Source organism: Nicotiana tomentosiformis, chromosome 12 (assembly GCF_000390325.3).
Source record: "Nicotiana tomentosiformis chromosome 12, ASM39032v3, whole genome shotgun sequence".
NCBI classification, from domain to species: domain Eukaryota; kingdom Viridiplantae; phylum Streptophyta; class Magnoliopsida; order Solanales; family Solanaceae; genus Nicotiana; species Nicotiana tomentosiformis.
Window position 1 is genome coordinate 126333270 of NC_090823.1, and position 27471 is coordinate 126360740.

A 27471-nucleotide genomic window follows, 5' to 3' on the forward strand; every position below is an offset into this window, starting at 1 on the left:
AACTCCCGGTGTCCTTACCGAGGGTAGAAAGTTAGTAGATAGTCAAGCACTATTCCTTTCCAATCCATTTTAGTAATATTAGTATGTATTCTGGTTCCTGGCCTGCTACATGTGTTTTTCGTTTTGGTCATCTTATTATCTTGCTGCTTCATTTTCATGGCTTGTACACTATCGTTTCTCTTTCCTATTTGCGCTTTATGCTTTTACTGAGCCGGGGGTCTATCAGAAACAACATTTCTATCTCCACAAGGTAAGAGTAAGGTTTTTGTATACACTACCCTCCACAGACTCCACTATGTGAGATTACATTGGGCATTTTTTTTCCTCAAAAAAAAATCGTGCCGCTTGATAGAAAAACAGAAAACAACGCAGATTTAGAATTACTATAATCAATCTGCTTTCAAGAAAAACATTAATCTTCCCAGTTCCAAGAACAAATTACTTATCTCAAAAGAATCTTAAGTAAAAAACCTTACAATATTTTGATTGATCTAACTCCAAACAAATTTGCAAGGGATCCCAACATAACCTCAACTCTTAACCAAAAATAACGAGAACAAACAGACCAAGAGCAATCTACTGATAACTACTTACTCTTCCTCAACTATTCTTCCCTTCTCGCTGACATAGATACCATCAAGGAACTTACGGATATCTTTGTTCTTCACATGGCATTTCTGTCCCAAAAAAAACAATATATGACCTCAATATGCAAGATATTGATATTCACTATAAAGAGTAAACACATATTACGGCGAAATAGGGTGATATCTAAAAGAACAGAAAAGAAACGGAGGTTTACTTGGTTAATGAGGGCAGCAGATCGTGAGACAAGTTCAATGTCATTTCCGTCCAATACCAACTCATCCTTCACTTTTTCTGACCGGACAACAGTAACTCCTTCAAGCATATCGACTTTCCTCACCTGAAAATCACAGCAAACAAGTCGGTCTCTTAGTGCTCTACACTTAAGAAATGCCCATAACAAGTGCAACAGCAAAAACAAATTATACGACCTCAAGGTTATTTAAATGTCAAATCATGCTGAAACGTGAGATAGCAATGTATTGTGGATCACAGCATCCAAACAAGAAGATAATTACAAGCTAATGCATAGAGATCCCAGTGATAAGGGAAGAAATTTAAATTTAAATTTAATATAACAATATCATTTCCAAGCAAAGGTCAACAGATTCTACATTCTGTAGTGTTGGAAGACGAGTAGACAAACATATCAATCATTCTAGGACAACTTCCCTTTAATCATGACCAAGAACAGGAGAAGGGAGGGGGGGGGGGGGGGGTTAAAGAAAAACTTAGAAAGCATCCTCTAAAAGTATCAAATCATTGTCTTAGTACATTCCTGTATAATTTTAAAAACAATCAGCAAAAATAAAGCACAATGAAGCTTGTCTTAGTACATTCCTGTATAATTTTAAAAACAATCAGCAAAATAAAAGCACAATGAAGCCCATTGCTCAAGCACACTATAAACCATGCAAGGGACATTTAAATCCATCAATATTAGTGTTGCGATGATCTCCACATGTTTAAGAAAAGACGGATATAGTCCATACAACAAGCAGCATGAAGTAAAGGCATCAAAGTTGTTAAACACTTCTCAATGCTTTTTACCTCTGCTATTTGAAACCTATCCCTGAGCAGCCAATGAAAAAGAAAAGGCCCTGATCAAGCGTCTTTGGTATGGCAAAAAATGTTTTCTTGGAAAATATTTACCACATATCTTGAAATGTGGAAAGGTTTTCCTCCAAGGAAAATATATGAATTCCCTCCATTAGCGAGAGAAGTCATTTTCCCTTGCAACATCTCAACTCTTACTACATATCGCTTACTTTAATCAACACTTACCCATTGTTATTCACCGTTAATACAAGTATATGACCAACAACACTATGATTATCCCTTATCCTACACAACAACAACTCCACCAATCCCCAGCTTCTCAACGCGAACGCGGTACCCTATCGCGAACGCGTAGAGCAACCCGCTCAAACTTTCGCAAACGCACTCCTCCTGTCGCGACCGCGATGACTAAACCACCAGTGGCCCCATAATACTCTTCGCGATGACTAATAGCCCAGCGCCAGAAATCAGAGAAACCAGTAATGCCAATATGAGGATAATGATCCGAAATCACTCCGGAACTCACCCGAGCCCCGCGGGACCCACCAAATGAACTATTCCAGCTGCTTATTCATTATAGTTTAACTAGTTTTAGGCTGATTATCAACCTACCGTAATCCTCCTACTTCATCCAACCTTAGGAACAGAGCAAGGTCACACAGGATAATCATGTGTAAGCAATATTTATATCTAACCAAACACATGAAAATTATCCTGTAAATGTAAAAAATTAAGTTTAACAAAAACTAAAATTCATGAAAAATACTTTCCTTCGTACCAAACACACTCGAGAGTCGAGAAGCTTATATATTTCCCAAAACGAAAATTAGATGAACATTCCTAAAGTTAAAATTAACATACAACAGCAACATGTATAATCAAACATTTCAAGATACCAGCATCATAGTTAAACAAACAAAAACAAACCAACATTTTAATCAGATCATAAAAACCCACTTAATACATAACAAAAACAAAGACTACAAAAAAAAGAGAAAGAAATCATACCCTCTTCTCGCCAAGGAAATTCCTGATCTCAATGGCCTTATTCCCTCCACTAATCGACGCATTAATAGGAAAATGAGCATACACAAAACGCATCTTGTAACGGTACCCTTTAGTGACACCAGTGATCAAATTCTCAACGTGACTAAGTGCTGTACGGATTGCAGCCGTAGTCTTACGCGAACCAAACCAAGCATCAATCTTGAGCTTTTTTTTGCCTGTTTCTTCATCTTTAATGAGCTGAAAATCAAGATTTAAATGCTTGAAGTTTCTAGTGAGTTTTCCTCTTGGACCTTCTACTTCTATTTGCTTTGCTTTTACTTTAATGTTTACCCCATCTGGGATGTCCATTGTTTCTGATGAGAGTATGGTCTTCATTTTGCTTTACTCTCTCTCTCTCTCTCTCTCTCTCTCTCTCTCTCTCTCCTCTCTCTCTCTCGGCGTTTGTGTGAAGACTGCAAAACCCTAGCGGGGGAAGTTTGTGTAAGGTGGTGAGTTAGGGATTAATAAACCTAGAAATGATTAATGATGTCTTGGGTTATTGGGCTTATGGACCTTCAAAATATAGCCAGCCCAATACTTTTTGCTATAGATTGGCCCATTTCTTCCTTCTGTTTCTGAGGGGTCAAAAATATTTTTTTTTGTTTAAAAAAAACTTTTTTAAAAATGTAAGTTGTTTGGCCAAACAGAAGCAGTTTTTCTACTTTTGGGAAGAAGCAGATAATTCTAGCTTCTTCCAAGAAGCAGAAGCAGAAAATTAATTTATTCAAGACAAACTTATCCTCTCTATAAATTTATATTTTTCAAATTATCCCGTATTGATTTAATTTTTTTTTCATATTTGTTTCTTATTTTACCATTCTTTTAAATTTTACGAATACATGAATCATATTTCCCACGATGTAGATAATACTGGGTATATTGTTGTTGTTATATACATTAATCATATTGTAACTTTCCAAATTCTTTATTGACTTTTCTTGTTTTTGATTTTTTGTTTTTGTAATGTCTTGTAACTTTTCAAATTATCTTCTTCTTTTTTCACACTAAAACAAATTATCTACATCCTTCTTTGGATTATCAATTCTCTTCTTACAAATAATCATTTATAATTTCTTCTCTTATAGGCTATTAATTCCCGAATCTTTAAAATAATTATCAAATTTAATTTGTGAAATTACCTCCAAATAGGTAATAAATTTATAATTGCATTGCGTAATCTATATATTATTAAACAAAGAAGAAGAAATATCCACATTAAGCCAAGTGGCAGCCTCACAATAGGTCACTTGCAATTCAGGACAAAGGTAATTAGGTTAGGTAATAATTAGTTATTCTTTTTAAATATATATATATATTATTAAATGAAGAAGAAAAAGGCTCCACATTAAGTCAAGTGGCAGCATCGCAATAGGCCACTTGGCAATTCAAGACAAAGTTAGTTAGGTTAGGTAATAATTAGTTTCTTTTTGAATTTAAATATTAAAAAAAATTATGCATTATGTGTTGCTAATAATTAGTTATTCTTTTTGAATTTAAATATACTTAACTAATATTTTTACGAAAATAATATTTTTTTACATATTTAAAATTATTTTTATTTTACGCTTGTTTACCCTCAAAATCGGATAACAATTGAATTTGTAAGTGGTTTTAGATAAATTAGATCGCAATTGAAATAAATAATGACAAAGTAAATGCAAACCACACGAATTGAATAGTATCAGCCTTGGAAGGTTAGCCACCCTCGAGCCAGGTACGCTTCGAACGGTTTCAGGATACAGAAGAACAAGAGCTTAAAGAGAAATAATAACAATGTATTGCTTTGGGATGCGTGTTACAATGCATTTAATGAATTATCAGACCCCCATTTATATAGTAGAGGAGTCATACTTTAGGTACAATTCTATAAAAGGTAAAAAAATCCCTTGATTAGCTGAGTGTCGGTTCCTTACTGATACACACCGAGATTCCCGCCGTAATACCAGACCAGTTATGGATATTTCGGTCTTCTGTTGGTTATTCTAATAATATTTCTTCGAGCTCGATAGGGGCTAAGGTCGACTCCGGGATTGCGGACTCAATGTTCTCGAAAACATGCATTCTGACCCCGGGTTCTAGCTCGGTGGGACTCGGGGTCGGTCTTAATCTTTGGTTGTCATGTTCCGAGCATAACTTTCCATGTCGTAGGCGAGCTCGATTCCGACCGTATACAGATAGTCCCCTCATTTTTCGGAGAGTAGACGACGAGAAACGACATGACCTTTTAATTCTTTCTTCGACACCACACGACAGAAATGACAAAATAGTCGCAACGTCTCTTCAGTCAAGTCTTAATGGCATTAAATGTTGGTCAGTTGTTGGTCGGTCACTCCTGGATGCGAACCGTCATTAAACACTATAAATACCCCCTAATTTTGCTCATTCAAACTTTACATTCAAAGCTTTTGCCCATGTACCTTAGCAATATCAATATTTTTAGGCACTTATATTTGAGGTCTTTTTATAAGAACTTCTGTTCCGCTTCAACACAAACCATTAAGTGTACTCTTTTAACTTCCTCTTTTTCTTTATTTCCTCTTCATAAAGAAATGGCGAAAACTTCTAAAACCATTCCCCAAAAAGAAATTCATTCTACCTCGCGGTCGCCTACCGAAGATCTCTTCACGTACTATTTTCGAGGAACCAGCACCAGAACCTCCTCTAAAAATATTCGGGGGGGGGGGGGGGGATGCCCGGTCAATGCTGACTTTAAAGTCGAAAAGCCCTCCTCCATACCAGGCCGGTGTGAGAAGGTCTCGAGGTACATCTGCTAGATCACCGAGGATATTCTCTCCAAAATTAAAAAGGATTATAACTGGGTTGATAAACATGTGGTAGTTCCCGAACCTGACGAAGCCATCACCACCCACGTCGAGGGATTTTAAGTGTTTACACTTATCCCTTCACGTTGGGCCCCTTGGACTCAGTTATCTTCGACTTTTGCAAAAGATACGACGTAACCCTCAGTCAAATTCACCCTTCTTTCTGGAGGATCGTAACCCTCCTTAGTTTCTTTGTAAGCAAGATCGAAAGGTGCACTTTCACTATCGACCACCTCATATGTTTATACAGTCCCCGACTCTACCGGGGGGCTGATCAAGATCGCTCGTTGGGCCATTAAGTCCCCGTTCTCAAGTATCGATGAAGATAGGGATCGAGGTTTGCTAGGCCGTTTCGTCTGAGTGAGGACCTCGGACTTGATCCCGGCCGAACACATGTCGTTCCATGAGAAGTGGAACATGTCATATAAGTATATAATTTTTCTTCTAAGATTTTATTTATCGCCCTTTTCCTCCCTTCTTATCGGTGTTCTATGATGATGCAACTGTTGCTCGAATCTCGAACGCAGTTCCTCGAATCAAGGAGTGGGTCGAGGGAATCGTATCACAAATGCCTTATTTCGAGTACTAGTGGCGCGGGCTTTCAAAGGGCCGATGGGAGGCTCGATTGCACAGTGAAATCTTTTTCGTGAGTAATATTTGATTTCCCTTTTGCATGATTAAGTCCTTACTTATTTTATTTCTTTTTGCAGGTTTACCCAAGGATGTCCAAATGAGGCCCCATCCGGTAGTGATGATTTCCCCACTGAGTCCCCTGCTCCGAAACAGGGTGAAGAGAAGAAAAGAAAAAGGGCTCTGAGTTCTCTGAGCTCGGAGAAAAAGAAACCAAGGAGGAGGCTAATCCGCAAGCCAAAAGAAACCTCCAGCTCCCAAATACTTGATTCGAACTCCCTCCACCGATTCAGGGACGAGTCTGGAGAGGATGAAATTTTAGTGGCCCCAGAGCCATCGGTCCCTGAAGAACGGACATCAACCGAATGAGGGACAATAGAGGCCAATCCCTCCCAAATTCAAGAGGTCGATGCATTAGTGAAGGTCGAGAACCCTCAAGACGCCGGTTCTGCTCCACTCGGTGTCATAGATATAACGATATCGCCTTCGTTCACGGACTCAATGTTCGGTGAAGCTTAAGCGGCGAAGGAGCGTCAAATGAGGTAGACCAAGGAGCGAACGATCCCCTCCAAAGATTTTTTGATGACATGGATTCTATTGCCACGGACGATGTCACCGGATGTCACGTCCCCCAAACTCGGGGAGCACGACCGGCGCTCAAGCGAGTGAACCCGATCGAGCAAGCCTATTAGATTTCCTTCTACCCAAACTCATCCATGAATAAAGAGGAGATACACTCCATTAATCAAATATTGAAAATATTTTATTAACAACTCCCATGTCATTCCATTAGCAACTTCATTCATAATTTTCAGAGTATTACAAGTTTATAGATTTAGTGAAAAACATGTTTGCCAAATAGAAATATTTCTAGTTCAATTCCCAACATCATACACCACCCACAACCTATCTACGGAGCCTCTAAATATGATAGAAGAATAGTATGGAAGTGCCGGCAACAAGGCCCCGACTATACTTCAAGACACAAAGTGTAACATCAAGTGACATCGGGCCCAGAATAGAGTAGGGCTCACCAAAACCTGCTGAATAGGGTGTAACTGCTAACGAGGACCAAAGTTGCACTGCTGATGAATCACCTACATCCATTGAAAATGCAGCGTCCCCGACAAAAAGGGACGTTAGTACATATGGAATAGTACTAATATGTAAAGCTAACTGTCCTCTTTTAAAATAGAATACCGATGTAAAAAAAAAAAGAAGGAAATCCATAGAATCAACAAGTCACAATCAATGATATTCAAATGCCAAGTTAAAACATAATAATTTCCAAAATATGAAGATAACATTGTGAAGTGATAATCAAATTATGATGATAATATTATTTTTGATTGGGAGATCTTTAGCACCGATATACCACTGTTCACAATACCAATGTTAATAATACCAATATTCACAATATCAGTGTTCACAATACCGATGTTCAAAATACCAATGCCACCGTACTTTTAGCACGAAGTCCAATCACGTCCCGACTGGCTAGGCTATCTCATTAGAGACATCAATCACAATTACTACCATTATCAATACCACCGTAATTTTAGCACAGAGTCCGATCACGGCCCGATCGGCTAGGCTATCTCTTTAGAGAATCAACCACAATTACTATCAATACCAATACCACCATAATTTTAGCACGGAGTCAATTCGGAATAGTTGAATCAAGGCTCATTTCATAACCTTTCTCATATCATTTCATTTCATTTGCTCCATTGGCCACAATATAACTTTCACTTATATCAATCATCGCATTTTATACTTCTTTCACATCTTTTAATTCCATTGGCACCATTGTCCACAAGTATAACTTTTACTTATATCAATCATCGCATTTCATACTTCTTTCACATCTTTATAGGTTATCAACAGTAAGACATTTCCAATCAAGGCTTTAGGTACACATATGAGCAATTAAGAGTCTTAAGCATATTGAGTTTTCTCACACAATTTGGAATCGTAACTTTCATTTGAAACACAACTCAAAGACATAGCATTTTAATACACATATCATTCTTGAACACATTCCCAAAGGATAACATAATGTGTTAGGAACATTCGGAACATGTTTTGAATACTTAATTCCTGACACTTTGCTTATTCGGGACAATCGGATTTATTGGGAACAACTAGGAACATAGAATAAGGAACTTGAGACAACAATACTTGAAACTTATGAGAACATCATTGAATTCAATTCTAAGAGAGTAGTTTAGCCAACATACCTTACTTTTAGCTTTCCTTAAATTACTACAACGTTCCGGAAATTCTAGCAATCCCAATCTATTTTGAGACATAACAAAATTAAACCATTATTAGGAAGATATTCATGGTCTCAGCTCATTTGAGCATTTTATCAAACGCTAGGTGTGCAAATTTAACTACAAGATTCTTCTACAAGATTTCTTTCACTCCACAACCCAATCATTACTTATTTGAGCTCAACAATCTTTTTACAAACCTTATTAGTACAAGCATGTATAAATAATACTCTTACACCCAAGAATCATACTCCCAATTACCCATCTTTTCCCCAAACTCGAAATTGAAAACTAGGGGTTTGAATCTTGCCTCTTAGATGAAGATCTTGTGAGATTTCCTTGTTGGATTTCAAAGCTTGGGCAAGATCTTGATGAACAAAACACTTAATCTACTTTCTCTCTCTAGAACACTCTCACTTCTCTTTAAAAACCCTTAGATAATCGTCCCAAAATAAACCCCAAAGCCTATTTATCAAAATGGGGTCGGGTTATGAAAATAAAAAAATTAACCCTACAAAAGCAGGTCTGTGGTCGCATAATGGACCGCAGAATGGGTATGCGGGTCGCAAAAATCGGTGCCCAGAACTGGGCTATTCTGGTCCATTCTACGACCAGTTTGCGGTCGCAGAAGCAGTTTCGCGATCGCATAATTATTCTGCGATCGCAGAATTAGTCGCAGAATCGCATTTTTCCAGCATTTGGTAATTTGGTCATAACTTCTTGTAGGAGTGTTCAAATGACGAACGGTTTGAAGCGTTAGAAACTAGACACATAGACATTTCATTTGATCAGTAATACACCATATAAATCTTCAAATCAAGATAGGTATGCTCGTTTGAATTTAGGTCTTGTGCGAACTCACTTGAAACTTTATCCCATCATAAAATGTTCAACTTGACTTAGCCTTGGGGCTCTTCTTAGACCATAAACCATTATTAATGCACCTCATACATATATTATCATGATCAATTGATATTATTCATATAATAATCCTTGTCTACACACAAAATAATATAATTAGCGCACATCGACTTTCTTAATAGCGCTTAAGTACTTCAAAAATTTTCGGGGTGTTACATTCTCCCCCACTTAAGAACATTCATCCTCAAATATTTTACAAGTCACTTCTAATAATAGAGTTACCATCCTTTTACCTCCAGCCATTATACATAGGCGCTTATGACTACATGGGTCTTATACTTCCTTTCCAAAACCTCAACTTACTTATGGCCCTTAAAATTTGGCCATCTTTACAAATTCATAAAACTTTCGGCAGAGTTTCCCTTGTAGGTGGGCCTATCCACCTGTCAGATAATCACCAAAATCAACCTATCACATACACAACTTGACAAAGCATCACCATATATATCAACATCACAAATCTCATCATTACAGGCATTATATTATCAAGAGTGATATCTGGACATGCGCTGCACATATTTAAATTATAACACATAGAAAGTACCTTCCAAATCACAATCATTTGACTATATACTCAAGTGAGAACAGTTTATTTCCTTAACACTTTTTGGCCCTTAAGGTGGCCTCCTCGACTTACCGACTTCGCCATAACACATTAACGGAGGCAATCTCAACTTCCAGACTTTTCGAACAAGGATAGGAAATAGTTGCTCCTCATAATCAAATTATCCATTAACTTCACCTTCTTAAACATAGACAAATGAAACACCGGGTACACGAAGAACAATAATAGGGAAACACCATACTCATAGTTTGGCCTATTTCCTTCGAGATTTCATAAAGCCTAATATGACGACATATACTTTACCTTCCTTAACAATTCACACAATATATTCATAGAGAAATATTTAGAATAACCCGTTCACTTTCTTCCATTCTAAATCTCTATGCCGAACACCCAAACTAAAACTTTTGTGACATCGAACAATTACTCTAATATGTGCTAGCATGAATATGACCATAAACTTTTCTGTCCAATATATTTGATCACGGAATGATGCTTCTTCTTTGACATGTTTGAACCTTTAACCCCCATAGGTTTACTAAAAATAGGAACAACGAGGTTCGAGATTGGGATGAAATTATTCAAGAATCCATCAATGTGCCGAGCACGACATTTCAGGATGTTATATCCTAAGAGACATGAAGGTTACTACCAATAGTGCTGACATGGTTAATCATTGTGATGACATCATTGATTCGACACATGAAGCATAGAGTAGCCTAGTAGGCATTGATAATGTAGGGATCATGTTTCTGATTCTGAGATTTAAATAAATGAGTCATTTTAGACATGTGACATATGCGTGGCATGGTCGGGAGGATAAAGACATTAGCGTCAGTTATTCTTGGAAGACTATGAGCCATGAATAGTACAACAAAAATTGTTTCATTCTATACGTGACTTGTTTGGCAATAGTAAGCCTCAAAGAGATATAGCACTTATGTGACACCAGTCGCCTCTTGGAATGTAGGAAAAATCAGTTTAACTCGAAATGAGAATATTCTAATACCTTGAATGTGATATGGGTTTCAAGATACACAAAGTTGCATTACGCTCCTAACTGTATTTGACACAAGAAATCTATGCCACAAACCAGTGAGGATGAAAAAAAAGTTGAACATTTGTGAGATTATTATCATTCTCACAACTTAACCTTTGCCAATAGTTGATCCTATATGAGAGGACTAGAGATACGATAAACTTGTCTTTCAAATCAATATGCTCTCATGTTACTAGACGGTGAAAAGGATTCGTGATAATATACACAAAGGAACAAAGTGATTGTTCAAACCATATGAGCCACATACACCAGAGAGAAAAAGAGTGACTCAAGAAGGATCTCAACACTAGGTTGCTTTACATTCGATTTGATACCACATAGGTAAATATTATGGTGGTGCGTGCATAGGCACAAATGACCAGATGTTATCCATTTGAATCAAAAGGTTCAGTACGAAATCCATCAGGTATAGTCCTTTGTTGAGAATTTAAGAAAGCAAGTGGAAAGTATTAATCCTAGAGTTATAACTCAATTCAAGGACATAACTATAGAGCTCAATTCCACAAGAGGTTTTAAATAAGAGAATTTATGATAGAGTGGATTCACGAATAATGTATCTCTTTCAAAGAGTAGATATATGCAATGTTTTGTGATTCAACATTTTGGTTAAGACCATATTTATGTAGGCCTCTTCAATATGGATGTACATATACAACAAGGAAAATAATGCGGTGTTCATAATGATGTATTAAGTAGTGACTTACTTGATGACTTTAGATTGATAGGGCAGTACCTTAATTGATGCCCCTCTACTCCACATCCAAAACATACATTAGTACCATAGTGACATACCCCCTAATGATATTTCATACACTTCACACAATGAGGATGGGATCCGCTAAACTGATTCTCCCCACTTACCCAATATTTACCCTTTTTTTATACATCATAAGCATTCCCCTTAGTCTTCCTCCAAGCCTTCATGGTGGGAGTAACAATCTCTGCAACAGCTCGTTGTATGGACTTTTGGAATTGCCTTAATCTACCACCCCTAACATGCTCAGAGTTTTGATCTATATACTGAGATCGAAATCGCTAAGGGGCTCGAGGCCGAGGCCAATAAATTGGCTTACCTTGAGGAAGAAGAAGAAGAAGAAGACTCTGAGGGTTCCGATGGAACCGGGGGCGAAGAAGGCCAGGCTATTTAGACGCCTTTGTAGATGTTCTTGCTTTTTTTCGTACTTATGCACTTTGCACTTTTTGTTAAGGCCATTTGGCCTTTGTAAAAACTGTATATAATATACAAGGCTTGTTTTTCCATTCGACAGTTTAAGAATTTTGTTTTCCTTTGCTTTACTCTTTATGTTTGCAAAGATCTAAATGCCTTAACATAAAATAGTTAGGTCATGTTCGGAGGTTTGAACAGGCCTTGCCTTCGACATTATTTTGCTTAAGGCATCATGGGGGTTCAGTATGACATAAACCTTTTTCCCCAAAATACTTATGAATTTTTAGATTATAGTTTGCCGAAGGTAACCTTTAGAACTGGTTATGAAATTGTGAAGGCCTTATTTTTTGTTACGGGTCTCGGACGTCTCCGAGCCATTTTAATATAGCCGTAGACTTTAGTTTGGGTGTTTTCAGTGGGTTTATTACCCCGAAGTATCCAGGATTGCCTAAGATAACAGTCTCTGAATGGGGATGGCCGTAGCCTTTAAGGTTCGGGCGCTGTCTAATAGGTCTCGTGCCCTCAAGCTCCGATAGCACGAGCCTACCGAGTTTGTTTTTGGACTGCAGTCCTCGATTGGGGGTGATCGTTTGAGCCCAGATAAAGGTGGCCCTTAGGCTCGATACCTTTAGGGGATCGAATGTAAGAAATTCCTTGAGAGGAAAAGAAAAAAGAGACATTCTTAAGGGACAAGATATTTATCCGCAAGGTAGAAACATCTTTTTATTCTTGTGCGTAATAGTTGTACACGTGTACAAGTTTTGTTCCAAGGCTCGAGTAGTCTATGCGGACATGGTTCATTTGACTGTTTAACCCTTACCGTAAATCCTATTGATTAAGCCGAGACCATTCAATCATAAAGTTTCCTTCCTTGCTAAAGTCGTTATCCGAGGGTTATTCCCCCAGTGTTTGTGGCCGAGCATAAAGAGGCCTCGAATATTGTTGTCGTGATCTTCGATACCGATTCATAACCGGCCTTCAATTCTAAGATAGAACAATTTATTGTTGCCTCGTTAGAAACCTTGCCGGAAAATCCATTTGGGACAAAATCAGTTCAAGGGAAAAAGAGTGTAACGCGTGCTTTCTGGCCTAAAGATTGTATCATTCTTTGATGATTGCCTGCAAGTGTTAGTTCGTAATATAAATAAATAAAAGGAAATGAATGGGGTCATACCTTAACAGTAGTATCGCTTCAAGTATGTTATGTTCCAGTTGCTTGGTAGTTGCTCACCGTTCATTGTTCTGAGCTTGTACGATCATTTACCGGTGATCTCGATAATTTGATAAGGTCTTTCCTAGTTCGGCCCCAGCTTTCCTTCGTTTGGGTTTCGAGTGTTTAATGTGACCTTCTTTAACACTAAGTCCCCAACATTGAAGTGTCTAAGGTTATCCCTTTGATTGTAGTATCTCTCGATCCGCTGTTTTTGGACGCCTAACCGGACAAGGGTTGCTTTGCGCCTTTCATTTAATAGATCTAGGCTCGTGTTCATAGCCTCGTCGTTCGATTCCTTGGTTACATATCAGAACTTGAGACTTGGTTCTCTGACTGGTATTAGAGCTTTGGCGCCATAAACTAATAAGAACGGGGCGGCCCCGGTACTGGACTTCGAGGTCTTACGATATGCCAATAAGATTTCGAGCAGTATTTCCTTCCATTTTCCTTTGGCGTCGGTCAACCTCTTCTTGAGGTTTTGGAGTATGTTTTTGTTGGTCGATTCTGCTTATCCGTTCCTGCTAGGGTAGTTGATAGGATCATTTTGATCTTATGATCTTCGAGAAACTTGCTAACTTTGCTGCCGATGAATTATTTCCTGTTGTCGCACATGATCTCGGCTGGCATTCCGAACCGGCATATGACGTGGTCCTAAATAAAATCGATGACTTCCTTCTTCTTAACCTTTCCGTATGCGTGGTCTTCCACATACATAGAAAAATAGTCACTCATAAACAATATAAATTGAGCATTATCAGGTGCCCACGGAAGGGGCCAACAATATCCATTCTCCACTTCATGAATGACCATGGTGACAAAATCGAATGCAACAGCTCCCCGGGCTGATGAATCATCGGAGCGTGTCTTTGATATTCATCATATTTTTGTACGAACTCCTTCACGTCCTTTTCCATATCGATCTAGTAGTAGCCGACTCTGATCACTTTCCGAACCAATGATTAGGCGCCTAAATGATTTCCACATGTGCCTTTGTGGATTTCCCTCAAAACTTACTTGATATCCCCTGGTCCTAGACATATCGTGAGTGGGCCGTCGAATATTTATTTGAACAGAGTTCCATCTCCGGACAACTAAACCGGGTTGCCTTTGTAGGCTGGGCCCTTGATTATTTTGCACCCGAGGGTAATTTTCTAGTCTTCAAATATTCTATATATTTATTTCTCTAGTCCCAAGTTAGACTCGTTGAGTTAATCTCGGCATGGCCTTCTTCCACTACCGATCTCATAAGTTGTACGAATTCCCCCGAGTTGAACTCGTCGTCCTTGACCGATGACCCTAAATTAGTGAGGGCATCCCCCTCACTATTTTTATCTCGAGGTACATGTTACAAAGTTCATTCTTTGAACCGATGTAATGTTACCTGCAACTTATCTAGGTACCTTTGCATTCGTTCTTCTGTGACTTCGAATGTCCCATTAACTTGGTTAACCACAAGGAGGGAGTCGCACTTGGCTTCGATCACTTCTTCCCCCAAGCTTTTGGCTAGTTCGAGACCTGCAATCATGACCTTATATTCGGCCTTGTTGTTAGTCAATTTCACTGTCCTAATAGATTGTCTGACTACATTACCTGTTGGTGGTTTTAATACGATGCCAAGTTCGAACCCTTTTCCGTTCGAAACGCCGTCCGTAAAGAGGGTCCAGATCCCCGAAAAGGTTCCTGAGTTGATTAATAACTCTCTTTCGATCTCGGGTATTAGGTCCGGCATAAAGTCGGCCACAAAGTCTTCCAAATTTTGAGATTTAATGGCGATCCAGTGTCAATATTCAATATCGTACCCATTGATTTCCACGGCCCATCTGGCCAACCGTCCCGAGAGCTCGGGCTTATGCATGATATTCCTCAACGGATATATAGTCATGACACATATGGGGTGACACTAGAAGTATGATTTTAGCTTTCTAGAGGCGCTTAGCAAAGCGAGCACCAGCTTTTCTAGGTGATGTACCTAGTTTTGGCCTCACCTAAGGTCCTGCTAACATAGTAAATTGGAAATTGCGTACCTTACTCTTCCCAGACCAGGACTCTACGTACCGCTATCTCCGATACTGCCAAGTACAAGTATAGTTACTCGTCTGTCCTCGGTGTGTGAAGAAACGGTGGACTCGATAGATACCGCTTGAGTTCCTCCAAGGCTCGTTGGCACTCCGGGGTCCATGAGAAGTTATTCTTCTTCTTCAATAGTGTGAAGAACTGGCGGCTCTTGCCGGAGGACCTTGAGATGAATCACCCCAGGGTGGCTATGCACCCGGTTAATCTTTGCACGACCTTCACGTTATCCACAACTGTTCTATCTTTGATGGCTTTTGATCTTGTCAGGATTGATCTCGATTCCCTGGTTGGATACCACGAATCCGGGGAATTTACCTGACCCAACTCCAAACGCACATTTCTTCGGGTTCAGCTTCATATTGTACTTTTTCAATATGCTGAAGTTTTCCTACAAATGTTTTAAATGGTCCTCTACTCGTAGTGACTTAACCAATATATCGTCAATGTAAACCTCCATTGATTTTCCTATTTGTTCCTCGAACATCCGATTTACTAGGTGTTGGTAAGTGGCACCGACGTTTTTTTAACCCGAATGGCATCACGTTATAACAGTATGTGCCGTATTTAGTGGTGAAGGAGGTTTTTTCCTGATCACCCGGGTTCATCCGTATTTGGTTGTACCTAGAATAGTTATCTAGAAAACTAAGGATCTCGTGGTTGGTCGTGGCGTCGATCATGCGATCGATGTTGGGCAAAGGGAAAGAATCCTTGGGACATACCTTATTCAAATCCTTATAGTCTACACATATTCTTAATTTTTTCCCTTTTTTAGGGGCTACTACTCCATTTGCTAACCACTCCGGGTATTTAACCTCCCGAATGGACCATATTTTAAGGAGTTTAGATACCTCGTCCTTGATGAAAGTATATTTGACCTCGAGCTAGGGTCTCCTCTTCTGCTTGATCGTATGGAACTTTGGGTCCAGGCTCAACTTATGAATGGTTATCTCCAGCGGGATCCCTGCCATATCAAGGTGAGACCAAGCGAAACAATCTTCATTAGCTATAAGAAATTGAATGAGTTTTTTCCTGAGCTCGAGGCTTAACCCCGTGCCCAGGTGTACCTTTCGATCGGGCAAGTGTTCACTCAATACGACTTGGTCTAGTTCTTCGACCGTTGGTTTTATAGCGTAAGAATCATCGGGGGCTATGAAAGATTTGGGGACCCCGTAATCACCATCCTCGTCTACCGCTTGTTCCTCTGATTCTGTTGAGGTTGGTATCAGTGATTGCTATTTGGCACCGTCTTTGACCATCTGGTTCGGATCCTTCGATGTTGAGATTGTGGATTTTGGGGTCACTTCATCAACCGCGAACATTTCCTTGGCGGTCTGTTGTTCCCCATAAACTATTTTGACTTCACTGGGTGTTGGAAATTTCAGCACCTAGTGCAGTGTCGAGGGCACTGCTCTCATGTTGTGGATATAAGGCCTCCCGAACAAAGAGTTGTACCTCATGTCTCCTTTGATCACATAAAACTTAGCTTCCTGGATGATCCCGGTTATGTTCACTGTTAATGTTATCTCATCCTTAGTGGTTTCACATGCCATGTTGAATCCGTTTAGAACTCGGACTGCAGGCACGATTTGATCTTGTAGACCGAGCTGCTCCACGACCCTCGATCGGATGATGTTGGACGAGCTACTTGGATTAATTAACACACGTTTAACTCAAATTTATTTACGAGTACAAATATTACCAGTGCATCATTGTGAGGCTGCACGATTCCTTCCGCGTCCTCTTGTTGAAAGACAAGGTTCCTTCCAGTACGTAATCTCGAGTTCGTTTCTCCCTCGTCATGGACACTTTGGTGCGCTTCAACATCGACCCCTTAGGGACATAGACCCCACCAATGATTATGTTAATGACGTGTTGAGGTTCTTCTTGTTCAGTTTGTTTGTTAGAATCCCTATTCCTAAAATGATTCTTGTTTCGATCGCTCAGGAATTCTCAAAGATTCCCGTTGTTGAATATTCAGGCTACTTCCTCTCTCACCTGTCGGCAATCCTCCGTTCTGTGGTCGTGAGTGCCGTGATATTTACACATCTGGTTAGGATCCCTTTGGGTTGGATTAGATTGTAGAGGATGAGGCCATTTTGTATCTTTGATGCGCCCGATAACTGATACAATGGTGGCAACATCGATATTAAATTTGTATTCCGATAACCTCGGTGCTTCTTTAGGCCCGATGGGCCTGTCGAAGCTGTTTTTGCTCATGAGTCCTCAGTTTCTCTGACTTCGATCACTTCTCCTTTCATTTCTCATAGAGTTCCGCCCGGACCCATTGCTTCTTCGGTCTCCATTATACGACTGATAACGATCCCTGTTTGGTCTCAGTTTACGATCGATGTCTCTCCTGACTCTGTCGATGGTTTTGATAGGATAAACGGACCCCGAAGAGGCCTTGAGTTGATCATCTTCCACTCTGATTGTTGATTGATACCGATTATGTATGTCAGCCTAAGTAACGGTCGGATATTCTATCAGGTTTTGTTTCAACTAGTGTGAAGCCACCGAGCTTCGAACATTGAGCCCTTGGGTGAAAGCCTGAATGGCCAAATCATCAGCGACCCGTGGCAGGTCCATTCGTTCTATTTGAAATCGGGACACGAACTCTCTGAGTATCTCGTTATCTTTCTGTTTTACTTTGAAAATGTCCGATTTTCTGGTCTCGACCTTAATGGCCCCGACGTGTACTTTCATGAAAGAACCTGCAAGTATGGCAAATGAGTCAATAGAATTAGGCGGTAAGTTGTGGTACCATATCATAGCTTCTTTTGACAGGGTCACTCCGAACTTTTTCAACACGACAGACTCGTTCTCATCATCCTCCAAGTCGTTCCCTTTGATGGCACATGTGTAGGAGGTTACATGCTCATTTGGGTCGGTCTTTCCGTTATACTTAGCAATCTCGGGCATGCAAAATTTCTTAGGGATCGGCTTTGGATCCTTGCTCGGAGGAAAAGGTTTTTGTACGAACTTCTTGGAATCCAGGCCTTTCAATATTGGCGGTGCTCTTGGGATTTGGTCTGCCATGGAATTGTAGGTTTCCACGTTTTTGTCATTAGCTTCGATTTTCTTCTCCCCTGATTCTATATGTTTTGTCAGCTCTTCGAGTACCGGTTCATCCTTGCGGGTGATTTCTCGGGGTGGATCGGGTTCAATTCTGCTCGGTGCACGACTTTGGTTCTGTAACTGAGCTATCGCTGCATGTTGAGCCTGCAACATTTCAAAGATTACCCATAAATCGATTCCGTCTCCTCCAATATTTTGTGTATTTTGAGTTGCCGATCGGGCTCCACCATGGACAATATTCTCGGGGTCGGTAGACAAGTTTGCGTCGATAGCCATATATAAATTAGCGTCAATCGGGCCCGCGACAGGAATTTCGATAGGATCAATAGCCAGTACCTCATCACCGGGCGCTATGTTGTTATTTTCACCGTGATGACCGGACTCATTGTCAAAATGTAGGGGTGCTGGTTGAGAATTCGACATTTTGAGTTTTACCCTCCAATTAGAGACACTTCAAAGAATAAGTGTAAAGTAGTGTGTGTTATGGAGATTTGTATCAAATAACCACTATTATCCTTAGCCCCACGGTGTGCGCCAAACTGTTTACCCTCGAAATCGGATAACAATTAAATTTGTAAGTGGTTTTAAGGATATATGGACTAACTTGATACAAAATGATAAATTAGATCACAATTAAAATAAATAACGATAAAGTAAATGCAAACCAAATGAATTGAATAGTATCAGCCTCGGAAGGTTAGCCACCCTCGAGCCAGGTACGCTTCGAACGATTTCAGGATACAGAGGAACAAGAGCTTAAAGAGAAACAATAACAATGTATTATTTTGGGATGCGTGTTACAACATGTTTAATGAATTATTAAATCCCTCTTTATATAGTAGATGAGTCCTACTTTAGGTACAATTCTATAAAAGGTAAAAAATCTCTTGATTAGCTGATTGACGGTTCCTTACTGATAAGCGCCGAGATTCTCGCCGTAATACCTGACCAGTCACGAATATTTAGGTCTTCTGCTGGTTATGCTAACAATTTTTCTTTGAGCTTGATCGGGGCTAAGTTCGACTCGGGGATTACAAGCTCAATGTTCTCGAAGACTAGCATTCTAACCCCGAGTTCTAGCTCAGTGGGACTCGGGGTCGATCTTCAGTCTTTGGTTGTCATGTTCCGAGCCTAACTTGCCATGTCGTAGGTGAACTCGATTCCGACCATATACAATGCTCGATGCCATCTTTCAAGTTTGACACTCAGAATCATCTTGTTACAACTACCATAGCTATACAAAATTTCATCCGACGACATTCTTCTACCGATACGGAATTCAACTATTATGCTAATGAAGCATTACTGCAGAGATTGAGGAATGAGATGAGCCTTCTGCTTTCCTTTAGAAATTCAAGGCAAGTCTTCTACTAATATGAAGGTGTTGTGTTATAGAATTAGAGATGAAATTGTTGAGAAATATTATCATGTGTGTGCGACTTTGCTTATTATTTCATAGTGGATTATCAATATATAGTAATTTGTGGAATAAACTTCTAATTCATACTGAATGATGTATTTTGATTATTCAAATCATCATATAAACAATAAGTAATTATACTAGATAATATTATATGCTTTGGTGCAACTATATATGTTATATTAATTTAAATCTTTAATATGTATGTTTACTTTATATTTTATATTTTAATTAAATAAAATAAAAAATAATAAAAGTTTACGATAAATATTTAAGTTCATTTTTCTCTTTAAAATAATTACAAGACTTCGGTACTATCCTTTTTGGTAATTTGACACTCAAAAGTACTTTTTAGAAAGGCCGGTCAAATACAATTTGTTTACCAAATGTTGCAAAAAGTATTTCTTAAATGAATTGGCCAAACACAAAGTGTTTTTTCCCAAAAGTACTTTTGGATAAAGCACTTCTGGAAAAAATTACTTTTCAAAATAAACAGTGTTTGGCAGCTTGGCCAAACGGGCCCTAAACTCCATATATCCAGTAGAATGATACCATAATAGGTCAAGAATTCTAATTCAACAAACTTGGTAGGAGGATCATCCAACAACACAGCCATAAAGACTAGACTTTTATAGCATGTTTGCTCAAGCTTTTAAAAGGCCAAAAGTCTTTTGTCCCAAAAAATATTTTTTTAGAAATCGAGGTGTTTGGTCAAAACGGAGAAGTGCTTTTGAGTAGCCTACTCATCTCCCCTTAATTTAGATAAGTACTTAATATTTTTTCTACCTTCTCCTACTCTTCTTTCTAATAGTTTTTCTATTATAAATATATTTTTTTCTGTCTTTTTTCTTTTCATCCTCTCTTATTGCAACTCTCATTCCTTTTTTGAAATAACTAAGCTAATCACCATATTTAAGTATTTTTTTCATGAGGTATGATTCGTTATGTTTTTTTTGTAATATACCATATGCGAAATATTATTATTTTGGTATAACCATATTTTATATTGATTAAAATCTTTAATTTGTATTATTAGTTTATGTTTTATATTTTAATTAAATCGAAATAAAAGGAGAAAATGACTCTCTATAGCCTCTCAAAATTTTAATAGCCCATATTTTTTCGTTGACACGAAACGTCCCTTCGGTCCAAATATATTACATATAATAGCCCGAAATATCTATTTTGTATATTTTTGTATAGTGACAGTCTATTTTGTATATATTTTGTATAGTGACAGTCTATTTAGTATATTTTTTGTATAGTGATAGTCTATTGTATATAAATTGTACAGTGACAGTCTATTTTATATATATTTTGTATAGTGACAGTCTATTTTATATATATTTTGTATAGTGACATTCTATTATATATGAACTGTATAGTGACAATCTATTTAGTATATTTTTTGTATAGTGATAGTCTATTTTGTATATATTTTGTATAGTGACAGTCTATTGTATATAATTTATATAGTGACAGTCTATTTAGTACATATTTTGTATAGTAACAATATATTTTGTATATATTTCAACGTTATGCATAGTTATGTGAGAAAAAACAATCATAAAAATTCCTGTTATTTCCCGTGACTTCAAACTCCCAACTCAAAACCCTATAACTCCATTGAAACACAACACTAAAAGCTTCTTACTTTCCCATTTCTTCCTGTTATTTATCAATGCACCGTTAATTCGCTAAAAGATAAAGAAAAAAGAAAAGAAAAAGATGATGAGGTCACCTTAGGTACGAAACGACATCGTTGATACACCGTCGCCGTCACACTTTCTCTCCACACTGTCCGTACACAAGCTCCGGAGTTTCAACATTTTGAATTATCGTCTTCCGATTTGCTTCCTTCTGCTTCTCTCTTGTTTACTAATTCTCGTCCCGGCGGCTCCGATTTTCCTCAGTGGCACCACTTTCAGGTTTTTCAATTGCTAGCCATTATTATTGTTTTTAGGTTATAACTTGTATGAGGTCATTTAGTGGCTACTGGGTGATATAAGTTTGGCCTGAGTGACTATAAATAAATTTTGCTCAAATAAAAACTTAATTAAATTCTTTTTCGTTTCTATCTTAAATATACTAATAGTATACTGAACCTTGACAGTAATTTGACACTCAAAAGCACTTTTTGTAAAGATTAGTTTTGCTTCCCAATTTATGTAAAAAAAATAATAATTCTCAAATGAATTGACCAAACACAAACTGCTACGCTCCAAAAAGTACTATTCTGAAAATCCATTTTGGTAAAAGTGAATTTCAAAAGAAGCATTTTTTGGCGGTTTGGCCAAACATGGTTTTAGACGAGTTAGAAATGTTAATTGTCAATAGTAATTGTGCTGGGAGAATTTGCGATCATACATTGACTACAGTTTGGAAACGATATAGGATCTCGAATACCTTTTTCCCTTGGTTCATTGAATTGGATGTCTTAAGGAAAATGAACACTTCCCTTTTTCAACAAAATGAAATCTGTTTAGATTGACCAGAAATGGAAGGAAGACAATATAGCAAATTTATTGTTCAAGGTTAATTGGGAGCATCAGAGGTATGTGGACTAAGACAATTGGGAGTATCAAGCTGCAGACTCCAAGACCTGTTTACCAGTTCTCTGAGGCTATAAATAATTGAACTAGGGGGAGTAGTATTTACGAAACAACAACTAGAGCAACGTAACTAGGCATTCTCTAGCATATACTAACTAATACATTAACGCATGACTCAGCTTCATGCCTTGTAGGATTTGTATCTAACCGAGCTTGTCCTATATATTGCCAATACTTCATTGGTAAGAGTAGAAGAGCTGACAAGCTAGTATTACTAACACTGTTTTAATATAATTACTAGAATAGCTAATCTAATGTAGTGTGTAATATGATTGTTTGTAACCCAAAGAGAGCTGCATAAACAGTTCTCCGTAGAGTGCCATTTCAAAAACTTATACAAATTATTTTTACAAGTTCAATTCAGTACGCATTTATTGTTAAGTTAATATCTGAGTCGACTCCTGCTTGGTATGTATCTCTATAAAGTTGATTTTTACAATCAAATGGAGGATAAGCATATCTCTCATGGCTGCAGGTATACCAAGTTGATTTTGTAGTAGTTTGCGTGGGAAGATTCAGCCAAGTTCCAAATATCCCTCCAAACAAAGGTCCACAAGCTGTAGACGGTGAAGAAATCCATTCAATGGACTATTCCAAAATGGATTCAACGACTGCAACTAACTTTGTCAAAGGAAAACATGTAGTCTGTCATTGGGTCCCATAAATCAGGAATGGACATTGCCATCCACAGTTAATGGTAAGTACTGCTACTGATCTTCCATACACCTTCATTCCCCGAACCTCTTTATTGTTTGTTTATAAACATCAGTTTGATTCTGTTTGCACTAGTTTTGCAGGGATTGAACGTCCATGCACAGTAGTAACCAAGACACCACATTGGAACATTCCCGATTATTTTCCATAGGGATTGCCTTTGGCATATCTCTACCTACATTGATTCTCCGAACTTATGGTGCATAAACCCGGCGAAGGCCTTCTTCTAAGTCTCCTCGCCACAACTCTTTCACCTTTGGTAATTGTTTTCTTCGTGACTAATTAAACTTATAAAAAGACTCAACTATGTGCAGCAACAATTAGTCATACTTTCTCATTGAAACTAACAAATGCATCTGCAAACAAAGCCAAATACTTTAAGGTTGAGTAATGTTCATTTCTAGCTGTGGATTGTACATCTCGTTCAAAACTTAACCATTGTAGAGAAACTAAGCTACATATAAGTTATATACCTGAATTTCAATAACCAAAGACTGAGTAGCTTTATAAACTAGAAAGATCTTGAATTTGGAAATGAAAAGTTATTCCACCAATTGTTTAAAGAAAGGAAAAAAGTGAAGAAATGTTTTTTACATGACACCACTATGGAACCCAAAAGGATAAAAGAAGTAAAAAAGTGGAGTTTAACATAAGAATAAAATTACATGACTGTTACGTAACACAAATACATGTAAGTGTGCAAGTTAAGTGAAGAAACAAGAAAAATAAATATTATTGTTGTTGAAGCAACAATGGAGCAGCATGTGTCGACAAAGTTAACTACTATTCCTTTTCAAAATATTAGAATCTATCCCAAAGTTACTAGAAGTCGTCTTAAAGTTACTACTCATATGCTCAAAGTTACAACAATGTGATTTTTATTCTTCCTCTCATAAAACTAATATGCAGTACTAATCGAAATCACTCATATTTTAGAGAGGTGGTCCTTCTCAAAATTTGTAGAAAGTCATATACAATACAAACTCGGGCTTGCAAAACATGGAACAATGCTAGAGTATAGTTTCTTAAACGAATTGAGTTCATGTTTAATTTCTATAGTGCATGAGGGATTCTACGATAGAGTTGGGGAAGGAAATATCAAGTTGCAGAAAGCAAAGAGCTTTGGATTCTCGAAAGAAGGTATCATTCTCGAGGGTCAGACTGAACCAATAAAATCCGACTTAGTCAAACTCGCTACTGGATCATCATGCCCTCTTCTGCCAGCTTCAGAGAGGTCTCCTTTCCTCTGTTCTCACTTGTACTCAAAATTCTATTGTATTCTAACTTTAAGACGACTTCAAAATTCAAGATCATTTCCAATTTAGAAAGCTAATCAGATTCTCAGTCTTTGGCTATTGAAATTCAGGTATATAACCTATATGTAGCTTAGTTTCTCTACAATGGTTAAGTTTTGAACGAGATGTACAATCCACAGCTAGAAATGAACATTACTCAACCTTAAAGTATTTGGCTTTGTTTGCAGATGCATTTGTTAGTTTCAATGAGAAAGTATGACTAATTGTTGCTGCACATAGTTGAGTCTTTTTATAAGTTTAATTAGTCACGAAGAAAACAATTACCAAAGGTGAAAGAGTTGTGGCGAGGAGACTTAGAAGAAGGCCTTCGCCGGGTTTATGCACCATAAGTTCGGAGAATCAATGTAGGTAGAGATATGCCAAAGGCAATCCCTATGGAAAATAATCGGGAATGTTCCAATGTGGTGTCCTGGTTACTACTGTGCATGGACGTTCAATCCCTGCAAAACTAATGCAAACAGAATCAAGCTGATGTTTATAAACAAACAATAAACAGGTCCAGGGAATGGAGGTATATGGAAGATTAGTAGCAATACTTACCATTAACTGTGGAGCACTCAATGGCAATGCCCATTCCTCATTTCTGGGACCCAATGCCTGCTACATGTTTTCCTTTGACAAAGTTAGTTGCAGTTGTTGAATCCATTTTGGAATAGTCCATTGAATGGATTACTTCAATGTCTAAAGCTTGTGGACCTTTGTTGGGAGGGAATTGAGGGATATTTGGCACTTGGCTGAATCTTCCCACGCAAACTACTACAAAATCAACTTGGTATGCCTGCAGCCATAAGAGATATGCTTATCCTCCATTTGATTGTAAAAATCAACTTTATAGAGATACATACCAAGCAGGAGTCACTCAGATATTAATCCAAACTATTCATAATAGTATGCAAAACTACAATACTAGAATTCATAACCAATAATAAAAATAGGAAGACGGAAGTGAAAAAACTAATAGAAGAATTCGCCATCTTGCTCCTAGTGTGTTCTTGTCTCCTTAGGTCGAATTTTCCCCTTTCAAAATAGTGTTTAATGACTATTTATATGTGTAGGAAAAACCTATACGAAATAACCAAATCCAAAACCAAATATGAGACAAAATAGGCCTAAAATCCGGAACACCCGCGTCGCGAGGCAAAACGCCTGATCCACCTCGTTGTACACCGGGCGACGCGGGCTCTCCATCGTGCTTTCCACTGCGCGACGCCAGCTCCATAGCGAGCTTTTCGTTTCATTCCTGCTTTGCCTAACTTTTCCCAAATTCCTCTCCTTCTCATTCCTTACTTTTCAACTCTTCTTTTGCTTTTTTTATTTTCTTCTTTTTGTCTTCTTTTGCAATTAAATACCACAAATTAAATAATTATAACTTCATTCCTGTAGTATATAAAATAAACATAAAATCTTTACTTTGCTCCAATTTCATCTCCAATATACCTACACATAAAATAAACTCAATTAAGTACAAATATAATATAGTTTAGCATTAAAGCCTCAAAATATAAGGTAAATAATGCACTAAAAATATGGAATTATATCCAAACATCAACGGCGGAGATGAGCAATCCACTATATAAAAGAGAGTACAAAATATCGAGAGAACAACCTCACAAAGAGGCAAACACAAGTGACATACTAACACTTGTCCCGTAAAGTTCTTCCCCTAAATACGACTCTCAAACCCATATGACTAAATTGTGGATGCTAATGAATGAGAAGGAAGGATCCTCAATTTATAGAAGTCCAAATATTTTTCTACAAGAAAAAAGGACTAGCCAAACATGGAAGAATTATAATTTTCTTCTATAGAAAGAAAAAATCAATTATGATAAATATATTATCATTTTCTTCGAGAAATAAAAAAATCAAATATGATAAGAAAATCAGAACACAACCCTAACACAATCCTCTATCAGTGGCTTTTGCCAAGTCCCTCCCCGACAAAAAACACAAATAGCCAATATTTAAGAAAATTTTATAAAATCCTAGTAGCACTACAACAACAACAACAACAACTCATTATAATTTCACTAGTGGGGTCTGGGGAGGGAATGTGTACGCAGATCTTACCCCTACCCTAGGGTAGAGAGACTGTTTCTAATAGACCATCGGCTCCCTCTCTCCAAGAACTCTCCACCACCTTGCTCTTGGGTGACTCGAACTCACCCCTAGCAGCACTACGTGATTAACAAATATAACAACTACTTAATTACATTCCTTAATAAAACCTATAAATCTAGACCGTGAATCATGTTGAAAAAATTTCCAAACATTTCAGTTCCTAAAAATCCATCCAAATAATTAGGATCTCAATAACTCCTACTATAATCAAGGCACCCTCGACTTCACACTTCCTCAAATTTCTTGCCATCACCTAAATCACATTCATTGCTAACACATCATCCCCTCCTCCTCCCCCCATAAATCACGTTTAAGTGGCCCCACATAATAAATTTTAGAGTATGTATTAAGTTTTTATATATATATATACTATACTATATACTATATATATATATATATATATATATATATATATATATATATATATATATATAGTATAATATAGTATATTTATACCTAAACAGAATTAAATAAATAGAATATATACTATGTATTTCGAAGACAAAAGCATATACTATTATTATACATAAATACAATTAAAATACATGGTATATTATATTTATTTAATTGTATTAACTAGGTATAAAAATTGTATGTACTCTGTCTTCAAAATTCATGGTATATTCTATTTATCTAATTGGGTTTAGTTAGTACCTACTTTATCTATATATTATCCAATATTTTGAGGATTCGATTATGGGATAATTAAGGAATTGTGTAAAAATTTCTCTATATACGTATTATTTTTTTAAAGAAAAGAGAAAAAAGTTAATAAGCAAATCTTCTTTTTTATC

The 27471-nt window shown here is 37.6% G+C and overlaps 1 protein-coding gene and 1 long non-coding RNA gene across 3 annotated transcripts; both read right to left on the minus strand.

The window, feature by feature from the left end:
- Positions 1–373: 373 nt before the first annotated feature.
- On the minus strand, positions 374–3142 carry LOC104120488 (large ribosomal subunit protein uL6z/uL6y-like). The gene is made up of 3 exons (XM_009632252.4): positions 2653–3142; positions 803–925; positions 374–677 (listed from the first exon to the last, which is right to left on the minus strand). Exons 1-3 carry the CDS (start codon positions 3025–3027, stop codon positions 591–593), a joined length of 585 nt encoding a protein of 194 aa, XP_009630547.1. The 5' UTR covers positions 3028–3142; the 3' UTR covers positions 374–590.
- A 3827-nt stretch (positions 3143–6969) lies between these two features.
- On the minus strand, positions 6970–26311 carry LOC104120489 (uncharacterized). 2 transcript variants are annotated; one of them, XR_691673.4, is made up of 4 exons: positions 26163–26311; positions 25097–25993; positions 21656–24996; positions 6970–7240 (listed from the first exon to the last, which is right to left on the minus strand). It is a non-coding gene; the product is annotated as an uncharacterized lncRNA (long non-coding RNA). The 2 variants fall into 2 exon arrangements; XR_011412714.1 differs by lacking the exon at positions 6970–7240 and adding an exon at positions 19296–19799.
- Positions 26312–27471: the final 1160 nt, after the last annotated feature.